The sequence below is a fragment of the Trematomus bernacchii genome, unplaced genomic scaffold (genome assembly GCF_902827165.1).
Source record: "Trematomus bernacchii unplaced genomic scaffold, fTreBer1.1, whole genome shotgun sequence".
Classification (NCBI taxonomy): Eukaryota; Metazoa; Chordata; class Actinopteri; order Perciformes; family Nototheniidae; genus Trematomus; species Trematomus bernacchii.
Window position 1 is genome coordinate 1,090,344 of NW_022987714.1, and position 22,356 is coordinate 1,112,699.

Below are 22,356 nucleotides of genomic sequence, written 5' to 3' on the forward strand. Positions count from 1 at the left end.
CAAATTATAACCAGGAGAGGAGGGATACACTCTTTTAAAAAGGTAAGTTTGCCTTGAGTTTAATGGCTTTCATTAGCATAATTATATTATATATTATATTTATATATTACTACCTGGCTTATAGAATCGATTATTTATTATTTGTAGTGTAATACCATCAACTAAAGCATTCAGCTGTCTCTGTAACTTTATTATTACTCTCTTTATGTCATGAGTGAATAGCTAAATAAACTTCATCAGCGGCATTTATGTATTAGATTATCATCATTAACATAGTGATTATAACCTTAGTTTTTTCCTTTGCCACAAGGTGCTGCTGTTGCATCAGCTATCAGAACACCGGTGTGTAGCATCCATCCACCCATCACCTGCCACACCGAGCTACGTTCAAAATCACACTATGAACACATGTTAACACAATAAGGTGGACCAAGTATGTTATAAATAAGACCACTGTAGCTTAAGATAAATCGTGTACAAATACAGTAGCAGCTTCGTATTGTTTTGATGCGGTATTATTATTTGGCGCTTAGTTATTTTTGTGCATCTTAGTAGAACAATGTTTAGCAATATCGTGTTTGTGAACATAGTTTACACTGGCAGATTAGTCAGCTGTGTCAACAAACTCGGGGATAAACATTTAGAATGGACGTCTGACTTTATAACACATATTTGTCATATGTCGATGCTTTTAAAAAGAGGTTTGGGAAGAAATGAAATAAAATAAGTGGCTGCTTGGATGAGAAAATGTGCTTGTAGCTAGTGGTAGCTAACTGTAAACTGGGATGCTATCGTTACCATGAGCTAACATAAGCTAACGGTAACGGTATGCGAACAGCAGCAGTCGCTGGGTGCTGCTTCCTCTTCTGCCTTAACCATCAGCACAGCGGTTTGACTGATTACCAGCTAGTAAGTTAGCTTGATAATCTCAACCAAGACACTTGTTTCCATTTGTTACGTGCCTTTTACTTCCTGGTACTCCAGTATGGGGATGTGCTTGCCGTGCCTTGGTGGAGCAGCGGACGACGTTGTTGCGGTCACACCAGATCCAGTAGGTTCATTTTACTAAAACTTTTATTACCAGCTGTGTCACTACAAAATTCAGAATGTCACACGTGTATAACGACATAAAATGTGTATTTTCACTAGTTAAATAAACCAAATGCCATGTGGATGTGATTAATCGTGTATAGGACATCAGTAGGCCCTACTAGGTAATGTTCAGGAGTTGACTGTTTAGCCTCTGTAAACACTGGTTGTAAAGCATGCTGCAGGCCCAACATACTCAACTAGCTAGCTTTATATAGACTGTGGCTAACAGATGTAGCTGACAAGACTAACTGATACAAGACCAAACATTTGTGTGTGATGATAGTTTAGCAATGTTATTTGTAAAGCATGCGTGTGTGCATGTATCTCTTTAGGGGTGTGGTTTTCTGTGTGGTTGAGTTTATAAGGATTTGACATCCATCAGGACAGCCCTGAGTTACTTAACTATTGTTAGGATAATGCACACAACTTTTGAGTGGTGATTTTGTGACACATTTCCCTGAAAAACTGAGGTTTTCTTTTAGAAGTTTTCATATAAAGTATTTAATGTTAGTTGTGGGTTGCTGTAATTTACCTATGGTTTCAGAAATGAATACAATAATCCAACCATAATACTTAAAAGGTTTCGATGTATTGTTACTTTCAGGACGCAAGGAGACGACAATTGGCTGAGGCTGCTGAGAAAAGACAGAAAGAGGTAGGTTAATTAATAAGTGTTTGTGTGTGTTTGTCTTTGTGTCTAAAACCCTTTTGATACTGTTTTCCAGATTATTAGGTACATATTCACTAAATCCACTGTTTTAATTGTTCCCTATATTGCCCCTATGCCCTGTAAGGTGTCCTTGGGTGCTATGAAAGGCGCCCCCCAAATAAAATGTATTATTATTATTATTATTATTATTATTATATTACTAAAAGTAATGTTTTCCATAATGAGCTCTGCAATACATCCTAACATCATGAAGGTTGGATTAAATGTAGGCTGTTGGTTTAATGTTGTTAAATTGTATTGTGTGATTTCAAATATTTGTCAGTATTACCTTTTTATAATTCAACAACAACTAAACACACCACAGCCTCCAAAATAACCACAAAGCTGAACAGTTCTCTAAATCGTTTGATCCAAAACTGGACATCATACTCTTTACAAGGATCACATTTACTGCAGGGTTGTTCAGACTAAATTAGTTTAAGTGAGATTTACACAATATACTGGAAACTGGGTGTGGTATAAATTATACTACATCCCATCTGAGGTAGATGCATGTGACAGTGTGGTGAGTGTTTTCATTATCATACAGAAATGCCACTTGAAAGCCCGTAAGAGCCATGCTAAAGTTGTATCAAGGTAAGTAGACATTGACCAAAATGAAAACTCTTTTTGACCAAAATGAAAACTTTTTTTTGGCCAATTGAATCTTTTGGATTGGCTCATTTCTAATCTACCACATGTTTCACCTTCAATTTCCCTGATGATTCACACTTTCAGGACTGCAGATGAAATCACTCGGCCCTAACACACACATGGCAGTGAGCTGCTTCATCCTTTATCTGGATTGCTTTATTTGGAAGTTGAATGCCATTTTGCTAGCTCTGATTGAACATACCTTGTGCTTTTTAAAGACGTTTCTTTATTAAAGTAATCTTTGGGGAAAAACATGCATGTTTTTTGGACTGTACATTATATATTTGAACGTATTAATAATATTTAAGCTCCTTTTTTTTAATGAAGCCATTGTCAGTTATTGCTTGACCATTTTCTACTCTCTTTTTCAGACAACATACAGGGGGGTTAAAAATCCAGAAGCAGTCGAGAGAAAAAAGAAGAAACAGGAAGAGATGGAAAAACAGGAGATGACCGGCTCTGTGTCTGGAGGCGGCGGCGGCGGGTTGAGGGTTAGTTTTGTTATTTTCCTCAAGCTGTGTGATTTATAGAAAAACAGGATGATCATGGGTGTCACTCTAGAAAGTCTGGTGCAAATATAACTTTGAATGTATCTCTCTATTTGAATAGTAAGATGTTAGCCAACAATATGATAATATGTTGTTGATATAATCTGTTACCCAGTTAGCGGTAACACCAAAATATCACACTAACCACGTTTTCTATATGACATCTACTCTCAAACGTGAGACATATCATTGATATATAAAATAGCACTTTGTCTCAAAGACTGAATATTGTTCTGATAACCTCCCCCCTCTTTGTTCTCTAGTGGCAGGTGGGCTGAAAATCAAGATGAAGTCAAAAACAAAGTGAAGAATTGAAGCAAGACGACTTGAAAGATGTTTGAACTGCTGTCGGGTTTTGTTTTTTTTTGCTTTTGTTTTGATATTATGAGACAAGTGGCTACAGGTGTCATGCTTTATGCAAAACAATCTGAAGTGCTTACAGACAGAACAGCAGGAAAACCCTCTTGTTGCCAAGTTATACAAGCCAGCACAGACGTTTGGACAGGGATAACAGACATGTGCAAGTAGATACAGGTCATACTGTATTAGTTTTATTTAAAAATAGATATGACAGTCTTACAGTGATCACCATTAGATAACACTAAATAATATGATGATTGAGTCCAGCTTTCACTCTGCTGGCTGTTGTCATATTAAGACAAAGCTGTCATTAACCACTTTTTAGCTTTTTCACTTCACTGCTTTTAGTTTTCACTGTGGAGGATTTGTAAATCCACATTGTCTGCACTGCTTTTTGTACGACTTTTTTCAACAATCTGTCAAGGAAAAACACAGTTTATGTTTACAAACTTGAAAGTGTGCTTATGAAGGTTTTTCATACAATTAAACAAGCACCCAGTTAACATGTATTTAACCTAATTGAGGGCTCTATTTATGGGCAACATAAAGACTTGTGCAAGAAGTGTTATAACGTATTTACCACCCGGTGGATGGTTCTGTGATCAGTGCAGTGCTCATGTCACATGGGAATCCCAATGAGGCATTATGCTGAGGAAATGTTTGATAACCAGGTCTGAACTCAATGCAACATCACTGAGTTACAAACTTCATACCTTAGTGATAAAATATACAGCAGCTTCCAAATGTTGCTGTTAATAACCCTGTGCACAAGTCTTTGGTATAAATCATTTAATAGAGCCCTTTTAGTTTTTGCTCTGCACAATTGTGTTGCATTGAATTACAATGTGTGCAAACCACTGATGTGATGCCTGCTTATTTATATGATATGATATGTGTTTGTGACAAACAGAAGCTTTTGTAAGACATCTATTTGCACACAGTGGGTGTGGGCAGCAAACATGCTTTCTAACACTATGCTGGAGATAGAAATGTCAGCTGTTATAGAAACGGGAGAAACCTTTGGTAGGAAAAACAAGTGAAGTATGTACGGTACACAGGGAAGTATTTACTTTGACGTGCTTAACTAAGTGCATTTCTTAAAGCCTTCACTTGATCCTTAAAGGCTTCTGGTGCTCCTACCATTTTGTAGAACAGCACATATAGCCAATGTTATTTGCTACAATAAATTAAATTTCTGCTACTCTTGTGTGGACTCTATGTGAATTACAGTTTTACAGAAAGTTAAGATAAGTTAGATTTGGTTAAAATGATCAGTAAGGACATTTGCAACATCCTATGAATATATACTAGCCAGTATATAAAGCACACTCAGTTGAACACACTAGTCTACACGTCAAATGGCTACTTACGATTTGAGCTTTGGGTCAGAAAACGTACCCAGTCCTAATGAAAAAATGTACAAACAAGATAGATATTTCAAATTATGAAGATTCAAATTTATTGAAAATGTACATCTAAAACAGAAATTGGACCCATCTACTTTACATACAAAGCTGTTTGCATAGCAAGTGATCTCATGCCAAAAATATATTCATTTTCCAGGTAAAAATGTCACAAACAATTAAATTGAATGATGAGGTGTGAATCTATTAATTGTAAGAAACTGAATTGAGATGTTCAAGTTTAAATGACTGCACTACCTCTAGAGGTCAGTAATACACAACAAATTGAAGAATTGCAAAACCTCAAAGTAAGACTATATAATTATCAATCCTAAATCAATGAGGATCTGTTTCACTACATGTTGCAACTTGTGCAACGGGTGATTGCTCATGCACTTACAATAGAAATGATATAAAACAGGAGCAATCCTAATAATGAATAATGAGTAAAGAAAAAATGGAAATAGTATAAAAATGCATTTCATTGAAGAATCATTCAACATGTAAACAGTCTAAGCTCTGCTTAAGCCTAATAAAAAAATACATCATGAAGAAAAGGGCCATAACATTTTATGACCAGTTTGGTTTCTATGGGACATGTAAATAGTTTGTAAAGTATATTTCTTTGGACTGTAAAGTTTCCACCTATTCTTCAAATGTCATATATATATAGTTTAATTTGCAATTTGTGTGAGGACCAGTAAATCCGTCTGAGTATTTCATGTACTGTTAAGGCAATAAGAATTACAATATCAGCCAAAAGGCAAATCAAAAAATGGGGTAAACAAAACATTAAGCTCAGGGAAATTGTCTAACTGCTGTCTACTATCACACACACCAGTTGTGTCTGTAGCCATAATAAGTAAAATAACAGGGACAGGTTATATAGCCACGTCCATAAGAGAGTAAACAATGGCAGGAAGTCCCCCTCCTTTTATGAATGAAGAGTTTCAGTCTCATGTCTTCACTTCTTGCTGCGGTAGTGGGAGGCCACCACCAGGTAACTGTCAGGGGAGAGGTCCTTGATGTTGGGAGACTTGGTGCAGATCGGGGACGACTTGCCCTCCACCCGGGAGATTTGGAGCATGCGGCACGGATCGTGTTTCATCAAATAGCTCTCAAAAGTCTCCCAGCCTCCGCCAACACGCACCATCACGTGCTTGTCGTGCAGCATCTGCAGAGAGAAATAGGATTACAGTGTCACTTCTGATGTTGCTATGTCAAAGGAGAGCTTTAAATGGTTGTTGCTGAGCCCCTTCCTTCAATAGCACTAATGTCATTTCACTGATTAAGGCTTTGGTCCTCAGGCAGAAGCTGAATGAACACTTAAGCATAGCCTTGATGTCAGAGGTTGTTGATTGATGTTAGGGGCCTCAGACTGGACAGTTTTTCCCCTGAGAGGAGCTCTATCCATCTCTCACCAGCACAATGCCATGTTGAGAAGACTAACAAACTCACAATGATTGATTTCTCTCACAATTGTATTTGTGAAATTACATAATAAGCAACACTTCCATGCTAGTGTCTAGTGTACCCTGCCCCTGCACTGGTTTCAGCTAAGTTAATGAAGCATTTTTAAAAGCTAATGCTATAGGAATAGTTTGTACAATGATTACCATCTTATTTTACAGTGGTATGCTGTCGGAGAGAAATCATTATTTATTTTATTTTTTTATTATTTGCTCACTAGCCTTAAACACAGCTGAGGCTCATGCATTACATGTCATGCACATGTCATTTGTTTTGCAGGTACTGTAGTATTGGAAGTATTGGGCATATACATGTTCTTGTATTATTTATTTCACTGATAATGGCAATAGATTAAAGGCAGATTTTCCCAAAAGTTTGAAAAGTTTGAACATCTGGGGATCATGAACAGCTGTATGAAATGACATAGCAGTCTAATCAATAGGTGTTGAGATGTTTCAGTTTTAACCAAAGTGGACGACTGCCTGACACACACACACACACACACACACACACACACACACACACACACACACACACACACACACACACACACACACACACACACACACACACACACACACACACACACACACACACACACACACACACACACACACACACACACACACACACACACACACACACACACACACACACACACACACACACACACACACACACAGTTAGCCTGGCTAAAAAACATTCAGACAAATGACATCTTTATCATCAATTTACAAATCCACTCTTAACCAACGTTTAACATGCAGTGTTTCTTCATCGTTCAACATTTACTTTGAATGTTGCCACCTGCCACCCATTCTCAAGGTTGGGTACCATGGCAACGTTGGCCGTTATAATAGAGAGCGGAGAAAATAAGGGCTCTGATATATTGGATGCGCCGACACTCGCATTCCCCAGAGGCTGTGCACATAAAAGATGTCCGCCTCAGTATGGAGCGTTATCACCTCCCTGCCTCATTAACACGACATTACACCTCTACTAAAACACGCTTGTTTAGCGAGGCCCATCTCTGATAAAATAGGGAGTAACATGTCAATATTAAGATTTTAATGATGCTATATTAGTCCTTAAAACAAAATCAGTAGGAGTGTGATTCAGACAAATACAAAGCTGAATCGTTTGATAAAAAGGGTAAACCACCTCATGCGATTGTCACCTCAGTCCGCCCTCCAGCAGCAAAACATGCAACATTTATAAGCCTCTCAGAAGAATCAATCAAAAGGGCACCAGTGGGGCAGCGCTTCCAATCACCAGCACCAGGCCTTCAGGCTGTGTGACTGTGAATTTAATGGACCTGTGCCATGCAGAGGGTTTCAATCATGCTGCTTTGGGACGAGACCAGCAGCCCAGAGAAGGACAGAGGCCCGGGGCCGAGCTCGGACAGCACTTCTCACAAAACCTGCGATTGTTACTCTGCCCCCTTGTTAGGGCTACAGCCACCTAATTTGTTCCAGGAGCTGAGAAGGTCAGTCTCAGGCCTGTACAGATAATTGTGGAGTAGACCCTTATGGGCGCTGCATCCCACTATTGTCCTTGCTCCATGGCTGCCTACAGACCTCACTGTATTCCTTTTCAGTGGAAGCAGCTGCTGGAGGGTAATACCACTGGAGGAATTTTAATTAAAGCATTTTGACTGTGAAGGCTGCTGGCTGAGAGACAAAGGGATAGAGGTTCTTTGGTCTGATCAAAATACATATCTCACACAATGTATCTGTGAGTACACTTTATAACGCATGGTAATACACATGTGTAATTTTACTGTGACTTCTGTCTTCTAGCCAAAGTTGCCATCAGTGGGGGTCAGAGGGTACATATGACCCTGGCCTAATGCCCAGGAAGGGTTATAGGTCTACGGTGATAACATTGCTACTTAACATTAGCTGTCAGCTGTTAGCAGCAAAGTCCTTAGCTTAGCTTAATAACAAACTAAAAGCTAACGCTAATGCAGCTCCATTGAGATACATTATGATGCATTCAAGCTCTATTCATGTTATAGTGAAGGCTATCATTTAGTTTCGGGCAACAAGCTGAAACACATAAGTTGTTTGAAGGAAGTGTTTTTAAAGCAATATTGAAAAGATACTGCTAAAGGAATTATTTTATTTATCACTAACTCAAAGCAACTAATAAATCCTGCGGAAAGATTTATTTTAATGAAAGCATTCAAATTAAAATAGAATAAATTGTGTGTTTTTATACAAATAATCACTTCAGATGACAATAACGGAATAAAAGCAAAACATTTAGAAGTTTTGCCGGTTTACACTTTGGGATGGTTAATCATTTCTCAGACGGTTGTGGGACCGTGGTGAAATAAATAAGTCTGGAGCCTTGGATGAAGGACCCAATTTGGAAAATGTTATTCCCATGTGCATAATTCCAAACGGCTGGCCTGCCTGAGGTTTCCTTCTTTTTCCCCAATTAAAAGCTTTTTTGTGGGGAGATTTTTCTCATTCAAATCAATGGTCTACGAATAAAGCAAGTCATATATTGTACAGATCTTAAAGGTTTAAGGTTCAACTCTATTATACCATGCAGGATTGCACAGTAAAATGTAGTTGTATACCTACTCTATGCTACACAAACAGAAAATGTATACAAATATTCAAATATAAAAAAGAAAACACAGATAAATTGAGTTGAGCTTACACAGAAGTAAGAAATAAAAAAGGAAAACTACATGTTATACAAAGAAGCCCACACAAGGTAGTGTGGACTACATAACAATAGGCAGGCTGCGTCGGACCAACACTCTCAAAAATGTGTCCTTGGTTGCTCAGCAACACAAGGAATTCAGAAGCATTCAGTCTTTGGACGAGCATAAAGTGATACATAAATCACAAATCTGATACATATTCAGAATAATACAGCATCACATGTTATATAAGCAGGAAAGTAGAGTCTTCATGTCTTAACTAATATTTTAAAACATAATTGTTAATCTAAACCTCACACTGACTGAGATTTGGGCGAGATTTGACATTCTTAGTTGCAGTGTGATGTGCTGACAGCAGAGGACATCCACGAGTAAACTCTCTTTTGAACGTCTCCACACCCGGAGCATACCGACCGCATGAATCACATTCTTAGAGGTGTGAATCCTGGTTGTGGGTTGCCAAGTAACCAGGATCCCAAGGGGACCAATGCTACCTCTTTAATCTGAATCTGTGTTAGCCTCCATTTATCCTCCTCCAACATCCTTTATCCCTCCACTCAGAGAGAGTCGAGTTACATTTCCTGGGCTGACGGATTCAGTGTCATTATAAGATGCAATTAATGCTACGGCCAGCATTGAGTGATGAAGCTCAGTTAAATATTTTCCTAGTAATAACTTTGGATCATATGGAAAGACGTGGGTGTTATTTTCCCTTTTATAGCCGGTAAGTCACATTGTGTTTGGCTGAAGATGGACATTGTCTGCATACCATTACCAGTATATGAGACCTCACGAAGGCGGCTCTCCAGACACAAAGGCTTACTTTCATCGCAAAGCCCCAAGTATCAACACACTGCCATACGCTGTGTGAACGCAGAGAGGCTGGCACTGCAGCGTGAGACCTTATTGTTATCAACCACCAACTGATTTAAAAATGAATAGAATGGAGGAAATTTGATGAGCAATAGTGTGAACTTTTTGTGAGGTTTTTCTCTGTCCTTTTGTTTTTTTAATAAATATTGCAACCCATTAAAAAACAAGGAGTAATAAACTGAGAAAAGTACATCTCCAGCCCTGTTCATTTTATAGACACGGGCACTTGCATGAGGTACTGCATTTTATTGGGCAGTAGTATACTTTTTACTCAATGATAGATATCAAGCATTTTCATTTATTATTTACTTTTTCAATCAAAGATGCATAGGTGACCAATAAGTTCGCAAACAGTATATTAAGTACAGTATGAAGCAGGACAAAGTATTTAGACTCTTTACTTACAGCAACTAAAAGTAGCTATTTGATGTTCAAATATTTAATTCTGATTAAAATATTTCAACTTTATTGTAAATACTTAAAGTACTCATTAGGCAGGTCAATTTTCAACTTTTTTTAAATACTCTTGAACACAATTATTACTTTAATTTTACTGTCAATAACTCACCCGGATGAAAAGCATCTTCTCCCCAACACGGTATCGACCCTGGGAATGTCTCTCTACACAGAATTTGTTCGGACATCTGCAGGGGGGATCATTGGAAATATGCCTCACCTGTAAAACATAAAAAATAAAATAAATGAAAGATGTGTAGTTACTGGTATTATAAGTTGAAACAGAGGGTATTTAAGGCTGACTCACAGCATCATCCAACAGCTTCCCTGTGCTTTTCTTGCTGGAGGCGACTTTAGTTGGAGTCGGTGATGGGGTAGGAGACGGGGAGGGAGATAAAGAGGGAGAGGAAGGAAGGGGCGGTGCTGGGGATACAGGTGATGGAGGTGGTGGAGGAGCTTTTTCTTCCTGTTCAATCTCTTTCTCCAGTTTTATGAGGCCAGGAGGCTCCACGTTGTACCTACACCAAGGAAACAACGAGTGATGTCATTCTATAAGTGAAGAAATAAGAAAGGGATGGTATGGATTTTTTTAAAAGCATGATCATACCGTGATGCTATCCGTCCCAACTCTAGAAGACAGAGACACACTTCTCGGGGCTGCTTATGAAGAACTATAGGAAGAGATCAAGTTTGAGCTTTACATCAAATGGACATTGTATGGTATCTGGAAAAAGGTAATGAGTAAGAATGAGTAGCTATGTGATGGTGAAATGCACATACAAATGAGCTCATGAACTTCATGCATTCAAATGATACTCTCCTCCGCAATTCTGTGTATCTCAGATGATTGTTGCTCAGAATGGAGGTGTAAGCTATGGCTTGAGGTGTTTATTTACACCGCATCCCAATAAATATATGAGCAGACAGTGAGACAAGATGTGTGATACATGTGACACACCACACCGTGCTTTACAGACACAATATTGACTGCATGATAGCAAACCTGGTGTTGTTACATCTACTGCTGAACTGATAAATCCATCCAGAGAAATAACAGAAGAAAGAGAGAAAGAAAGAAGACAGCTGTTACTGTTTTCTAAAGTCTTTTCACAACATTTTATATCACAATTCACCGCGTGTGAAGTTGCAGTGTTGATGAACTAATGTGTGTGAGTGACTTGGCTTTCAGCAATGATTTGCATAGTTGAAATTGCATAGCGATGGCCTAGTAGCCATTAGTCAGACATCACAGGAATGTAGGAATATTCTCGGTATTTCAGTTACTTGCAAGGCTGCATGCTGTCCTTCTGATCATAAGGGAAACATTTCAGTCCAGACATTTCTTAACAGAGAGCACATTTCAGTGACATACTGTAACACTCAAAAAAATCCTTGCAATAGATAGAAGGGACATTGATAGCAGAGTGTGTGAATGAGGAAGAGAGCAGAAATGGGCTGAGGAAAACATTTGCATAGTGTTGGCCTACTTTCTCTCCAACTCACACCCTTCTGACTGTGCTGCCTTTGTTTTACTCCTGAGGATTGGTGCAGGAGTATTCAAGATGCACACATCCTTATCTCCATGGTAGAGATGCTCCCAACAGACTGCTGCCCTTGTGAGCTTTGTGTAAATGTCAAAAGAGTTAAAGCACGATCTGGGATTCAGTCCAACCTGCGTGATACTCTACCTGAACAATCACGCCATTCACAGGAGAAAGACATTTGATTCCAATGCCCTGGTAGTGCCAGTGAGGCAAATTGTGTGGTGTTTATAGACTGCCCTTTTTTGTCTAACATTCAGATTTCATAGTGTTATGATGTTTATGGCAGAAAAATAGTAAACTTACCTAAATCCTCCGATTCAAACAGACATGTTTCTCCAACTCCAACCTTACGACACCAGGACAGGAAGTTGGCCGTGTTGTCCCGTGCAAAGAAGGAACCAGAGGGAGCGCTCTGCCGACAAGGTATCCTCCGAGAGGGAATACTATGCTGGAGACATAGAAGGGTTAGAAGACTTCAACTCCAAGTACTTCATGTACTTCATGTACAGGCGCCGTTAAGGAGGTAGAGCTCCAGTAATCGGTAGACTGGTGGTTTCCATCCCTGGTCCCTGAAGTGTCCTTGGGTATGATAATGAACCACAAATTGCACCCGTATCGTTGTGCGAGTGTGAATAAATGAGCTTTACATTGGATAATGGGCAGTTATGGCCTGCCATTAGTGAATGTGTGTTTGAATGGGTAAATGGCATAGAAAGTAAAGGCACTTTGAAAGAAAAGCGCTTTATAAATGCAAGTCATGCAAATTAACCTCAGCAGAAAGAAATATTCATTGACAAATAAGCTACAAATGAACTTTTACTTTTTGTTTGACATTGGAAAAAACAAAGGTCTGCCCTTGTGACTTGCCCAACCCAACCCCCTGAGTTTCCATCAAAGAATAGAGCCACATACTTCCTATCTACACTGATTTATTCTCCATCTGCTGCTTTCGGCTCCAGATCAAGGGCCTTATACAGATCAATATGGGAGATGGCGTGTTAGAAAAGTGGAGCTACTTCACCAGGCCTTCTATGATTTGGGATCAAATGACAAGCTTATGGGTTTCAGCCCCCACACGGTCTGTTCGGGGAGATTTATGCGCCTCGCTGTGGTTTTATACAGGATATGTGCGTCGGTGCTATGAGAAAGGTGCAATGAGCTCATGCTGGAAATATGTAGGCTTTTGTGGGTATTTTTCTTTTCTTTCCAGGCTCTCCTTTTGACTTTTTCTGGGATCCTTTCTGTTGTTGAATTACTTTGCATTCCTAGAGGAATAATGTCGACCACATTGCCAGTTTAGTTTGATCTAACAATCAAAATGCCACGTTGTTGTTTCTGTGGCGGCTTGCTGAATTATGTGCATCTTTACCTATCTAATAATTGCACAGAAGGCACAGTACTTATAGAAGACATTATGTTTAAATGGTTGGGAATGAATGATTAGTACAATGCCTAGAAATCCCATAATTTCCTTTCAATCAGAAAAAGTAATAACTTTTACAATTGTTGAACACTTTAATGGAATAGTTTGGCATTTTATAATGCTTTAATGCTGTTGTTTGCTTTTTGCTGAGAGTTAGTGGAGATTATACCATTGCCCATCTTTAAGCAGCCAGATAGCTTAGCTTAGCATAAAGACTTGAAACAGAATGAAATGGCTAGCCTGGCATCGGTTAATAATATCCATCTACCAGCATCTCTAGATCTTTGGGGGTTTTGTGCAAACTATTTCCTGCGCAGTAACTTTGTGGAGTCTCGGCTGGTTGCCTGCCAAGAAATAATCGACATGAAACCCCTTTTAGTTCACTTTAGCATTGATGGTAGGCAGATTTGCCACTTTGGACATTGACAAGCTAGCTATTTAAGTTAAACTAACCAAGTGTTGGCCGTACACTTTAGCATAACATTTAATGAACAGATGCTGAAGTGGTTTAAATCTTCTCATGTCATTCTCAGCAAGAAGCAAATAGGCGTATATCCTAAAATGATACTTTATCTCAAAATGTTGTATGTATGGTCATAAATTATAACAATAATTTAGGTTGTGTCACATGACAGGAGTTGACAAGAAATAAATATAATCTGATATTGATTGATGTAAACATGTGGGAAGATGTGCGAGAGACAGCATGTACAAAGGGATTTATTGTTTCTCTCTGCTGGAATCACTTAGTCCCTCTCCACATACACAACTTATAATGAGCTTTAAAACAGATGTGAGTCCTCTTTAAAGTAGTAAAACATAACAGTAAACAACTGTAGCCTAATAAAGAATGAGAAGCTGAAAAAGCAACAATTGTTTGATATGAATCATAAACCTTAAATGACATCAGGCATGGTGAACCTGGTTAATCTTTTAAAGGCACATTAAACTGAAAGTGCTTAATGGTAGCTGTAAGGACAAACTATTAATCATCATAATGCAACTTTGTTTGATTGTTTAGCATGAGTCGCAGGTCAGTGTCGACCACTCTCTCCTTTTTTATTTGCCCCAGGACTCTGGCTGTTGGCCTCCACGATCAATAGGCCCCTCTATTTCAGTGGATCATCTGCCGTCCCACGGTCGCTGACCTCAAGCATTTCCTCACATCTGTGCTTCTACACTCACACTGAGATCAGGAGACTCACCGTCATCAGTAGCATCAGGGAGCACAGTAATGCCTCAGTTCAAACATCAACAAAGAGCCAACAAAAGAGTCTTTTGCTTCCTTTCCTCTCAACAGGAACTAATCAGAGTTTCCCCCTGTCGGAAACATATGACCCCACTGAGCAGACCTCATGTTCAATGTGTAAGTCAGTATGAATATCTTAAACTCTTATTAAGCCAAACTTCAAACTATTTGAAGGCTTTGAAGTAAAATACATTTCTAGAAGGTCAACGCAAAAATGCTGAAAACGAACAATATTTAAATGTTTTACTCTGACTTGTCAGAAATAAACTGAAGACTTGGAACCCTTTCGAAGTAGCTGATACAATCTGGGTTTTTTAACCCTAATTGCTCTGTTTTCTTGAGCACTGACCCAGTAAAATATCTGATTACAACTTGCAGGGTTACCCTTTAATCTTATACAATTCATTAAACCCTCAATCAAGGGTCACAGAAATGAACATTTAACGTAGTTCTGCCAATTCTCACTGGGGATGTGGGGCCCCATCCGTTAATGTGTCGCTGCCAACCTTATTTTTCCTTTGCCTTTTTTGCAAAAGGCTGCAAGCCCCCATCCCCCATCCCACCCTTTGTGCAGTGCTTTCTGAAATCATGGAGCTCTTTGCAAAGTTGGGGTTTAAGGTCGCTGTCAAAACCAATCAACAAATAAGATCTATGTGGAAGGATATCAGTTATAAAGCTTTCCACCAGTTTTAAGCAATGGTATATTTCTTCGACATGGGAGGGACTCGCTGGTGTAGATTTTATTGATCTTATTGAGGGAAACCTGATGTCAGGGTATAGCTGTTCCCTGTTTCAGAGAGTCAATAAAACGTCAATACTCTTGTCTTCAAGCAGTCTGGTTGCAATAAATTATGCAGGTTTCAATGGATAATTTATGGGGCAAATCAAAACTAATATTAACCTTAGATTTGAGTTTTTTAACACGTCTGGATTTCACATTATTTTGTAATCAAGAAGGATCGTTCAAATAGTTAGGACCATAGTGATTGTAGGTCAAAATGATCAAAAATAAATCTGCTGTAGATTTATTGAACACTTTCAACATTTTGCTCCCAAATTGTTTTTTTTTTACTGTATCCTATATCATGCTAGACTTCTATAATCACCAGGTTTCTTGGTACCTTTTTGTCGCGAGATGCAGGCAGGTCTTCATTATTTTGCCTGAACTTCTCCTGGAGTGTCTCAGCCAGCTGGCACAACAGGAAGCCATTGTCTAAGCGATCCATGAAACTCTCAGCAGTGATTTCCAGACCTGACCAGGGGACACATAAAGAAAGCAAAGAGTTCAGCAATAAATTCAACAAAAAGAATCTCATTTAAAATATATGCATTCGGCATAAGGAAATAAAATGTATTCTCCAGTCCAGTCGCAGTTATAGCTGATTCAATGTTATTGACTCTCAGAAACCGCTTGGCTTGTGCTGCTGGGTTTAAGCATCTCTGCAGAAGCCAAATGTTCACATATTACAACTTGACTTTGGGGAATCGGTGGGGGATTTTCTGGTAGTACACTGCGGGGGGTGCAACAACAAGATCACATGAAAAGGGGGCATCTGATTGTACGCATTATTCATCATTATCCTGCACAGTTGCAGAGATAGATTGGTGATCAACATGTGGTGTCCAGTTGACTGACTTCCAGAGGACCATTCCTTCATAGTTAGATCATTGTGAAATGGGAGGTGGTGGCAGGGGGGTGTCTGTGGAAAGAAACCCGAGAGATTTTTTTTTTTATTCCCTTTTTCTTTTTCTTATAGGAGGAGGGGTCTAGGGGGTTCGACATTTAATGAGTTCCAAATGTTGTAATTGAGCCAAGAAAAGAGAGATTCAAATCTTGAGAAATACTCAGTGAGCGCCCGTCTTATATGCTCAAACTCTAACTTGCTCCAGGCTGTGTGAGGAGAGTCTATTCAAGAGGGAAACATATCAACTCTACTTACTCCTATAAATTGCTCTGTTCCTTCAGGCTCCCATCACAACAACATGACTCATCATTATGACCACGCATCCCGCTCCCACTCAATCAGTGCATTCGTTACTACGCACCGCTCCTCCCACCTAAAACTGCAAACTCTGCTAAGTTTTCATGATATCTTTCTTAGAATTATACGATGCTGAATACACAGGGCATGAGTCAAACCAACAAACTGATTTTCCACTATGTACTGTATGTAGCGTAAACATGTGGATGCACATCTTTTTCGTCCTTGATTCCTCACCGAGCGGACCAGACGTTTCTAGCTCGGCTGGTTCCAGTGCAAACACACACGCCGCCAGCGATAACAGGCGAGATACTGGAGTTGATTTAAGTTTTCCACACACTGGTAGGAGTCAGTTTCAGGAACTGAATTGGCTTCTAGTTGCCTTGAGAAATGATAATCTGCAGGAGGTCCCATGGAGTACCTCTCACTTTCACTAGATCAATGTTAACTATATTCATTGCAATTTGAGTTCAAGAAAAGTCTCAAATAATTGGTTGCTTCAGCAGACTGCCTCTCTTCTTTCTATACACTCGAACAAAACTTAAAATGCTGATGCATTTATTCCGATGCCTCTTAGAAATGCAGCGAACAATTGATGAATTCTTACACTCGGAGGAAGGAATGTAAGACTTTGTTTTTGCTAACGAGTACATTTTTGTGAGGACACTGTTGCCACATGAGCCGGCAAATTAGCATCTTTTAGAGGATCTCATGGAAGAAGGTCTTTAAGTTTGCCCTTTAACTATTGATAACTGACTTTAGTTACCAAATAAACTATTTTTTACGATGCTCAAATAATAAACCACAATGAGTCCAACAGATGTTAACCTGAAACTTAACGGACTGCACACACCCAATTAAATTCAGTAATGAAATTTAAATCAGATCCTCAGAGTGCCTTGGCATTTGTTTTGTGACTGCACTGTTGAAGAAGTACACTTCACAGGGTGATTTATTATGCAATAGCAACCTTGCACAAAGCTGCTGATGTTCCCTCTGTTGCTTATTCTCCACCACAGGCTGAGCATTATTCAAGAACTCCTAATGAGGGCCATTATTCAATTAAGGAAAATCTATGAGGGAGTGTGCAAACCTGGGACCTGGTTCACACATTGCACTTTAAAGTTGTTTGTAATGAGGTTCAGATGGATTTCAGTCCCTTGCAGAGCTGTTTACATCAGCAATACCTGTTTAACTTATGTGCAAGATGAGGAAATGCCGAGCTATTTCTAGAACAGTGATTTGAATGACTCAGCAATAGCACCTGGTATTTGCTTACAAACTTAGCAAAATAGCACCTGAATAATAGAGGGAAAATCACGTGTATTGCTACATGTCCTTCTTATGCATACCAACAAATGAAAATACACATTTCAACAGGGTCTATAGGCCCACTTTTTCAATGTAAGTCAGTGATTTAATGCTAATTGGACTGATACTGTGTTTCCCTACCGAGAATATGCGTGAGCCACAGGGCCAGGTCTTCCTTCATGGGCAGCAGGCTGGCTTCATGTCGACTGGCGAGCCACTGCTGGTACTGCTGCATGTCTGTGAGGCCGGGGCCCCCGGGATGTTTGGGGCTCAGGGTGCTGCACATGGTTCCTTATCGACAGCCTGAAGTAAGAGAGACAAAGAACAAAGAAAGATTATTACCTTAATGTTAGTTTGCAAAGAAAACTTAAGACATGTCTATATGCAGGCCTACTGTATTTGATAAGAAACACAATGTAAGTAATATCTGTGAAATACAGTACAGCAAATGTGCAGTAAGTTCTTCCAAAAATACATTGAAGAATATCTTCTGACAAAAGACCGATAATCTAATTCAGATAGTCTACATACAAATACACTGTAGTTGTTTATAAAACCCTTTTGTAAGGGTTGTGACATAGGCTTAATATGATGACAGTTAGAATCACTTTTGGAGAAAAAAACACCTGAACATGTTTGTTTTACACTAATAACCTAAATTATAATTTCTCCACAACATCTGACATTCAGGTGGCCAAATATTTCACAGAGGAGGATCAAATGAATGAAAGCGATCTGAGGCTTTTGTACTTTTGGCCAAATCCTGGTTTGATTTACATCCACCTGATAACATGAGACAGCACAGTTCCTGTCCGCCTCTTCACTGGACAAGAGCCACTTGTATACCAGTGAGACACTTACAGTTGGACTTTTATTCAACAATCAGCAGACACAAACAAAGAGCTCCTTCATATTACAGATACAGTCTATCATAGAGACTAAATCAATCCCATCCAGCAGGAACAGCAGCAGGCCTTACATTACAGCTTGATGGAGAGACTGTGTTTGACATCAATATTCAGAGCGACATTTAACAGCTTCTCACTGCCTGCAAAGTGAAGTCAATGAGTAAATGAGACATTCCTCGCAGTCTTTTTCCAATATCTCGCTGCAGTGTGCCAAGGTTTTTTGTCTGAGCTGTAAAGTGAAAATCTTTCACATAACAATCCAGTGTCACTCCATTAGTGCAGTGAGTAACTGACCAAACAACTGGGCACCAGATGTAAGATCTGACATGAAGAGTGTATGTGTGGACATCATTTTAACAAGTTAGAAGACAGAAATATGAATACATAAGCAAAGAGTCTTTATGGATTGTTTAAATGTTGGGTTGTTGTAAAAAAGTGTTTGTAATGCATCACAAAAGCATGGTCTTCTGTCATTACAAAGACATGGATGACGTTTTGAAAGATGATTTTGTTCCACCTTATCAATTGTGTGATAAGTGGGCCAAACATACTACACATGTTAACAATGGAATCAAGTTGCTGCATCTAAAAAGTGATGCCTCCAGCCAGGCAGCTTGGACACACGCAGGAACATCATACATAGTAGGCAAATACTGTAGCAACAGGATATTTGATGCAAATTACAAGAGGAGTTTATCAAACGAAGGAAGCATAGCTGCATGAACAATTACTTCATAGTGTGTGATAGCTACAAATGTCCTCTGAATACTGAGGGAGTGTCACACAATGTGAGGAATCTGACCTTAAAAAGCGGTGTAACATTTCAAGGTCCCTCTGGAGCTGGCTGTACCCGAATCACACTGTGGTGCAACGCAGGACCTCAGGACCTTGATGTCCGTCCAAGGTTGTCTTATCTTCCTGAAGACAAGAGCTCCTCGTTGCGTACACACACTAAACCCCGGAGCTCAGCACTCACACACAGGTGCAACATTCCCCCGTCCACGGCAGGCTGACGGACAGAACAAGGGCACTGGGATTCATGTCCCACAGTACAAGGCCCATTCATACGTTCACCGCTGTCCATAAAAACATAATGTCCTTGACAGGAAACATAAAAGATACTTTTTTTCTTGCACAATGAAGATATGATATGAAATATGTTTCAGTTATTCTTTGAATATCTTTTAATATGCTGTTGAGATACCAGTATTGATGATAAATGAGATATTTAGAATATGAACTATTGATATTATGTTAACAATGCATATATAATAATATTGTCTTTGCATATGTCCACTATGGATTTTTGGATTTTGGAGGTTTTTCTTGCTGCCTTTTCACTATCCGATGTAATATAGTGTCATTTTGAATGTTACATTTTGTACAATTATGGTAACAGACTCTCTCTCCACCTCCCTACGCTCTTCTTGTGAATGTTATTCATTTGCCAAAAGAAAGACAACATTCACAACAAACAAGTTAAAAATAATTAGATTTTTCTTCTCCCTGTGTTATATTAATTAATATCAAGATAAAATCTATATTGTGAGTTATTTTGGCCATATTAATCTTGAATTGAAATCTGATTGTGACAGACAGTCCTTCTGCACATTACACATATCACCACTGTCAGATGGAAACAGTTTTCTATGTTCTCCTACTTCTGAAGCTAAATAATAATAAATACATGTTTTATTGGAGTTATGAGTAAACATCTGTCAATGAACCACATAGCCAAATACTTAATCTTAGTTGAAACGCTATATTCTTCTCAATAGGATTATGAATAAACATCACCCAGGATTCCCCTTTTCTGTTCCAGGAAAGAGTCCAAAAGAAATAACCAGCTGTTGTTAAACATACCTGGTCCTCTCACCACACTGCAGCCTGACCTTTCCACTGCAGGCCAGAAACACAGCCAACACCATCTCTGTGCTACTGTAGGCTTCATGTAGCATATACAATCTGCTGAACTCAGTGCTTCATCTTTGTTAGTTTTCAGAATCAGAATCAGAATTTAGGCTAAGGATTAAAACTAAGAAATAACTCAACTCTATTGCCCAGAGATATTAGATCAAACTGATACACATGTACATTTTCTTACTGGGAAAAGCCTTGTGACTGCAGTAAACCTGTCACAGTGGGCTGCAGATTGCTCCAGGATAGACATATGGATGGGGATTTCGACTGAATCACATCAACTAGAAAAAACAAGAGTGGCTCTGTCCTCCACCCTCACCGCCCTTTATGCCTTTCTCCTCTACAACAGTAAACTGATACGGAGGCTAATTCGTCCATTTAAACTCAGCAGGCTTACTGCAGATAAGTACTGTTAGTGTTGGGAGTCGGGGATAAGCATATCCACTGTGGTCAGTAAAGTTCAAAGTCTCTTGCGAAAAATATCAACAAAAGCAGAATATTCTGATGATTCTGCATTCAACAAAATAACATGCATAAAGAACAATGCTTGTATGTGCACAGGAGTATATCACAATTTCCAATAAGATTGTGCTTGTGTGTATTTCTGCATAAATCCTCCACATCCATAAGCCATGATACTAAAATGATTTATTCCAGATTGTTCTAAATGTGCCTCAGGCCTGTAGTAAAAGAACCCTGTGTTGTAAACATTTTCAGCATTAACAAACTGTATTTCAGACTGAAAACATGTCTACACTTATCCTGCACCATACAGATCTTTCATTCTGCAATGTCTGAAGTTAGTGCAATAAATTAGTCATGGCCTGTATTGTCCCGTTACTGTAAAACCCTTGGCAGCACATTTAATTTACAACTGCTTTACGATTTTAAAGATGTCTCCTCCTTTACATCTGTCACAAATAAAAACAGCCACAACAGACACTTCACTTCTCTGAAAATAGGATCAAGGGGGGAACGCCTGATGAGTTATGACTGAAATCCAGCAGAGCACCCACTAATTAAAAACCAAAGAAATTGCTCTGAGCTGCAACTGAAGAAAATATGTCAGATTCTGTAAAAAAGTGCCTTGAATTGCTTTGAAAGAAATATAAAAATACAAGAATAAAAGAGTAAACAGTCAAGAAGTAATACTTAACTTTTAAACACAGAATATGACATTTATCTGCAAAGCTCACATCCCTCTGGTCAGAAGAATAAGTAGTACAAGGTACAAACTCAAACCTGAATATGCATGAAGACATTCCAAAGTTTGAACTTTATTTCATCAATATAGAGACTTTAAAAATGCTCCTTACCTGTGCTCACCCAGAGGGTTCAGCTCAATGGTGCACACCTTCCTCTCACACGTCCTTGGAGCTGCTGGATCCCAGTTTTCATGCTTTTCACCGCGGTGCACCGACCCACAGGTTAGACTCCAAAACAATGAACCAATGCAAACCGGGGAGGTCTTTTTCGCTGCGCATTTGCACAAGGATCTGACTGCACACACACACACACATGCACACTCACACACTCTGCTGCTGCTGATGATGATGATGATGGGAGGGAAGTTTGATCCTGCTGCAGCCTCGCTCGTCTTTTCGCTTTATGCTGTTGCCTCAATATGACATTTTTAGAAAGAATTCGGCAGATCAGCCCGAAAATTAAATCCTTCAATATTTTTGATTTAATGGATTATCTATTTGTTGTATGCACATGCAATTTAAGCCACATGAAAGACCCTGACTTTTTCAAATCTACAACTTATTTTAATTGA

At 39.1% G+C, this 22,356-nt stretch overlaps 2 protein-coding genes across 3 annotated transcripts; one reads left to right on the forward strand and one right to left on the reverse strand.

Annotated features, from left to right (window-relative positions):
• The first annotated feature begins 608 nt into the window (after window positions 1–608).
• svip (small VCP interacting protein) lies at window positions 609–4,564 on the forward strand. Its single transcript, XM_034142079.1, has 4 exons — window positions 609–1,051; window positions 1,697–1,747; window positions 2,827–2,946; window positions 3,267–4,564. Exons 1-4 carry the CDS (start codon window positions 986–988, stop codon window positions 3,279–3,281), a joined length of 252 nt encoding a protein of 83 aa, XP_033997970.1. The 5' UTR covers window positions 609–985; the 3' UTR covers window positions 3,282–4,564.
• Window positions 4,565–4,794: 230 nt separating this feature from the next.
• LOC117491923 (growth arrest-specific protein 2) lies at window positions 4,795–22,103 on the reverse strand. Of its 2 annotated transcripts, none has more exons than XM_034142067.1 (8): window positions 21,906–22,103; window positions 17,893–18,054; window positions 15,580–15,710; window positions 12,090–12,234; window positions 10,850–10,913; window positions 10,550–10,760; window positions 10,355–10,462; window positions 4,795–5,940 (listed from the first exon to the last, which is right to left on the reverse strand). In XM_034142067.1, exons 2-8 carry the CDS (start codon window positions 18,035–18,037, stop codon window positions 5,731–5,733), a joined length of 1,014 nt encoding a protein of 337 aa, XP_033997958.1. In that variant the 5' UTR covers window positions 18,038–18,054; window positions 21,906–22,103; the 3' UTR covers window positions 4,795–5,730. The 2 variants fall into 2 exon arrangements, with proteins under 2 accessions (XP_033997958.1, XP_033997957.1); XM_034142066.1 differs by having other exon boundaries at window positions 21,896–22,103.
• Window positions 22,104–22,356: the final 253 nt, after the last annotated feature.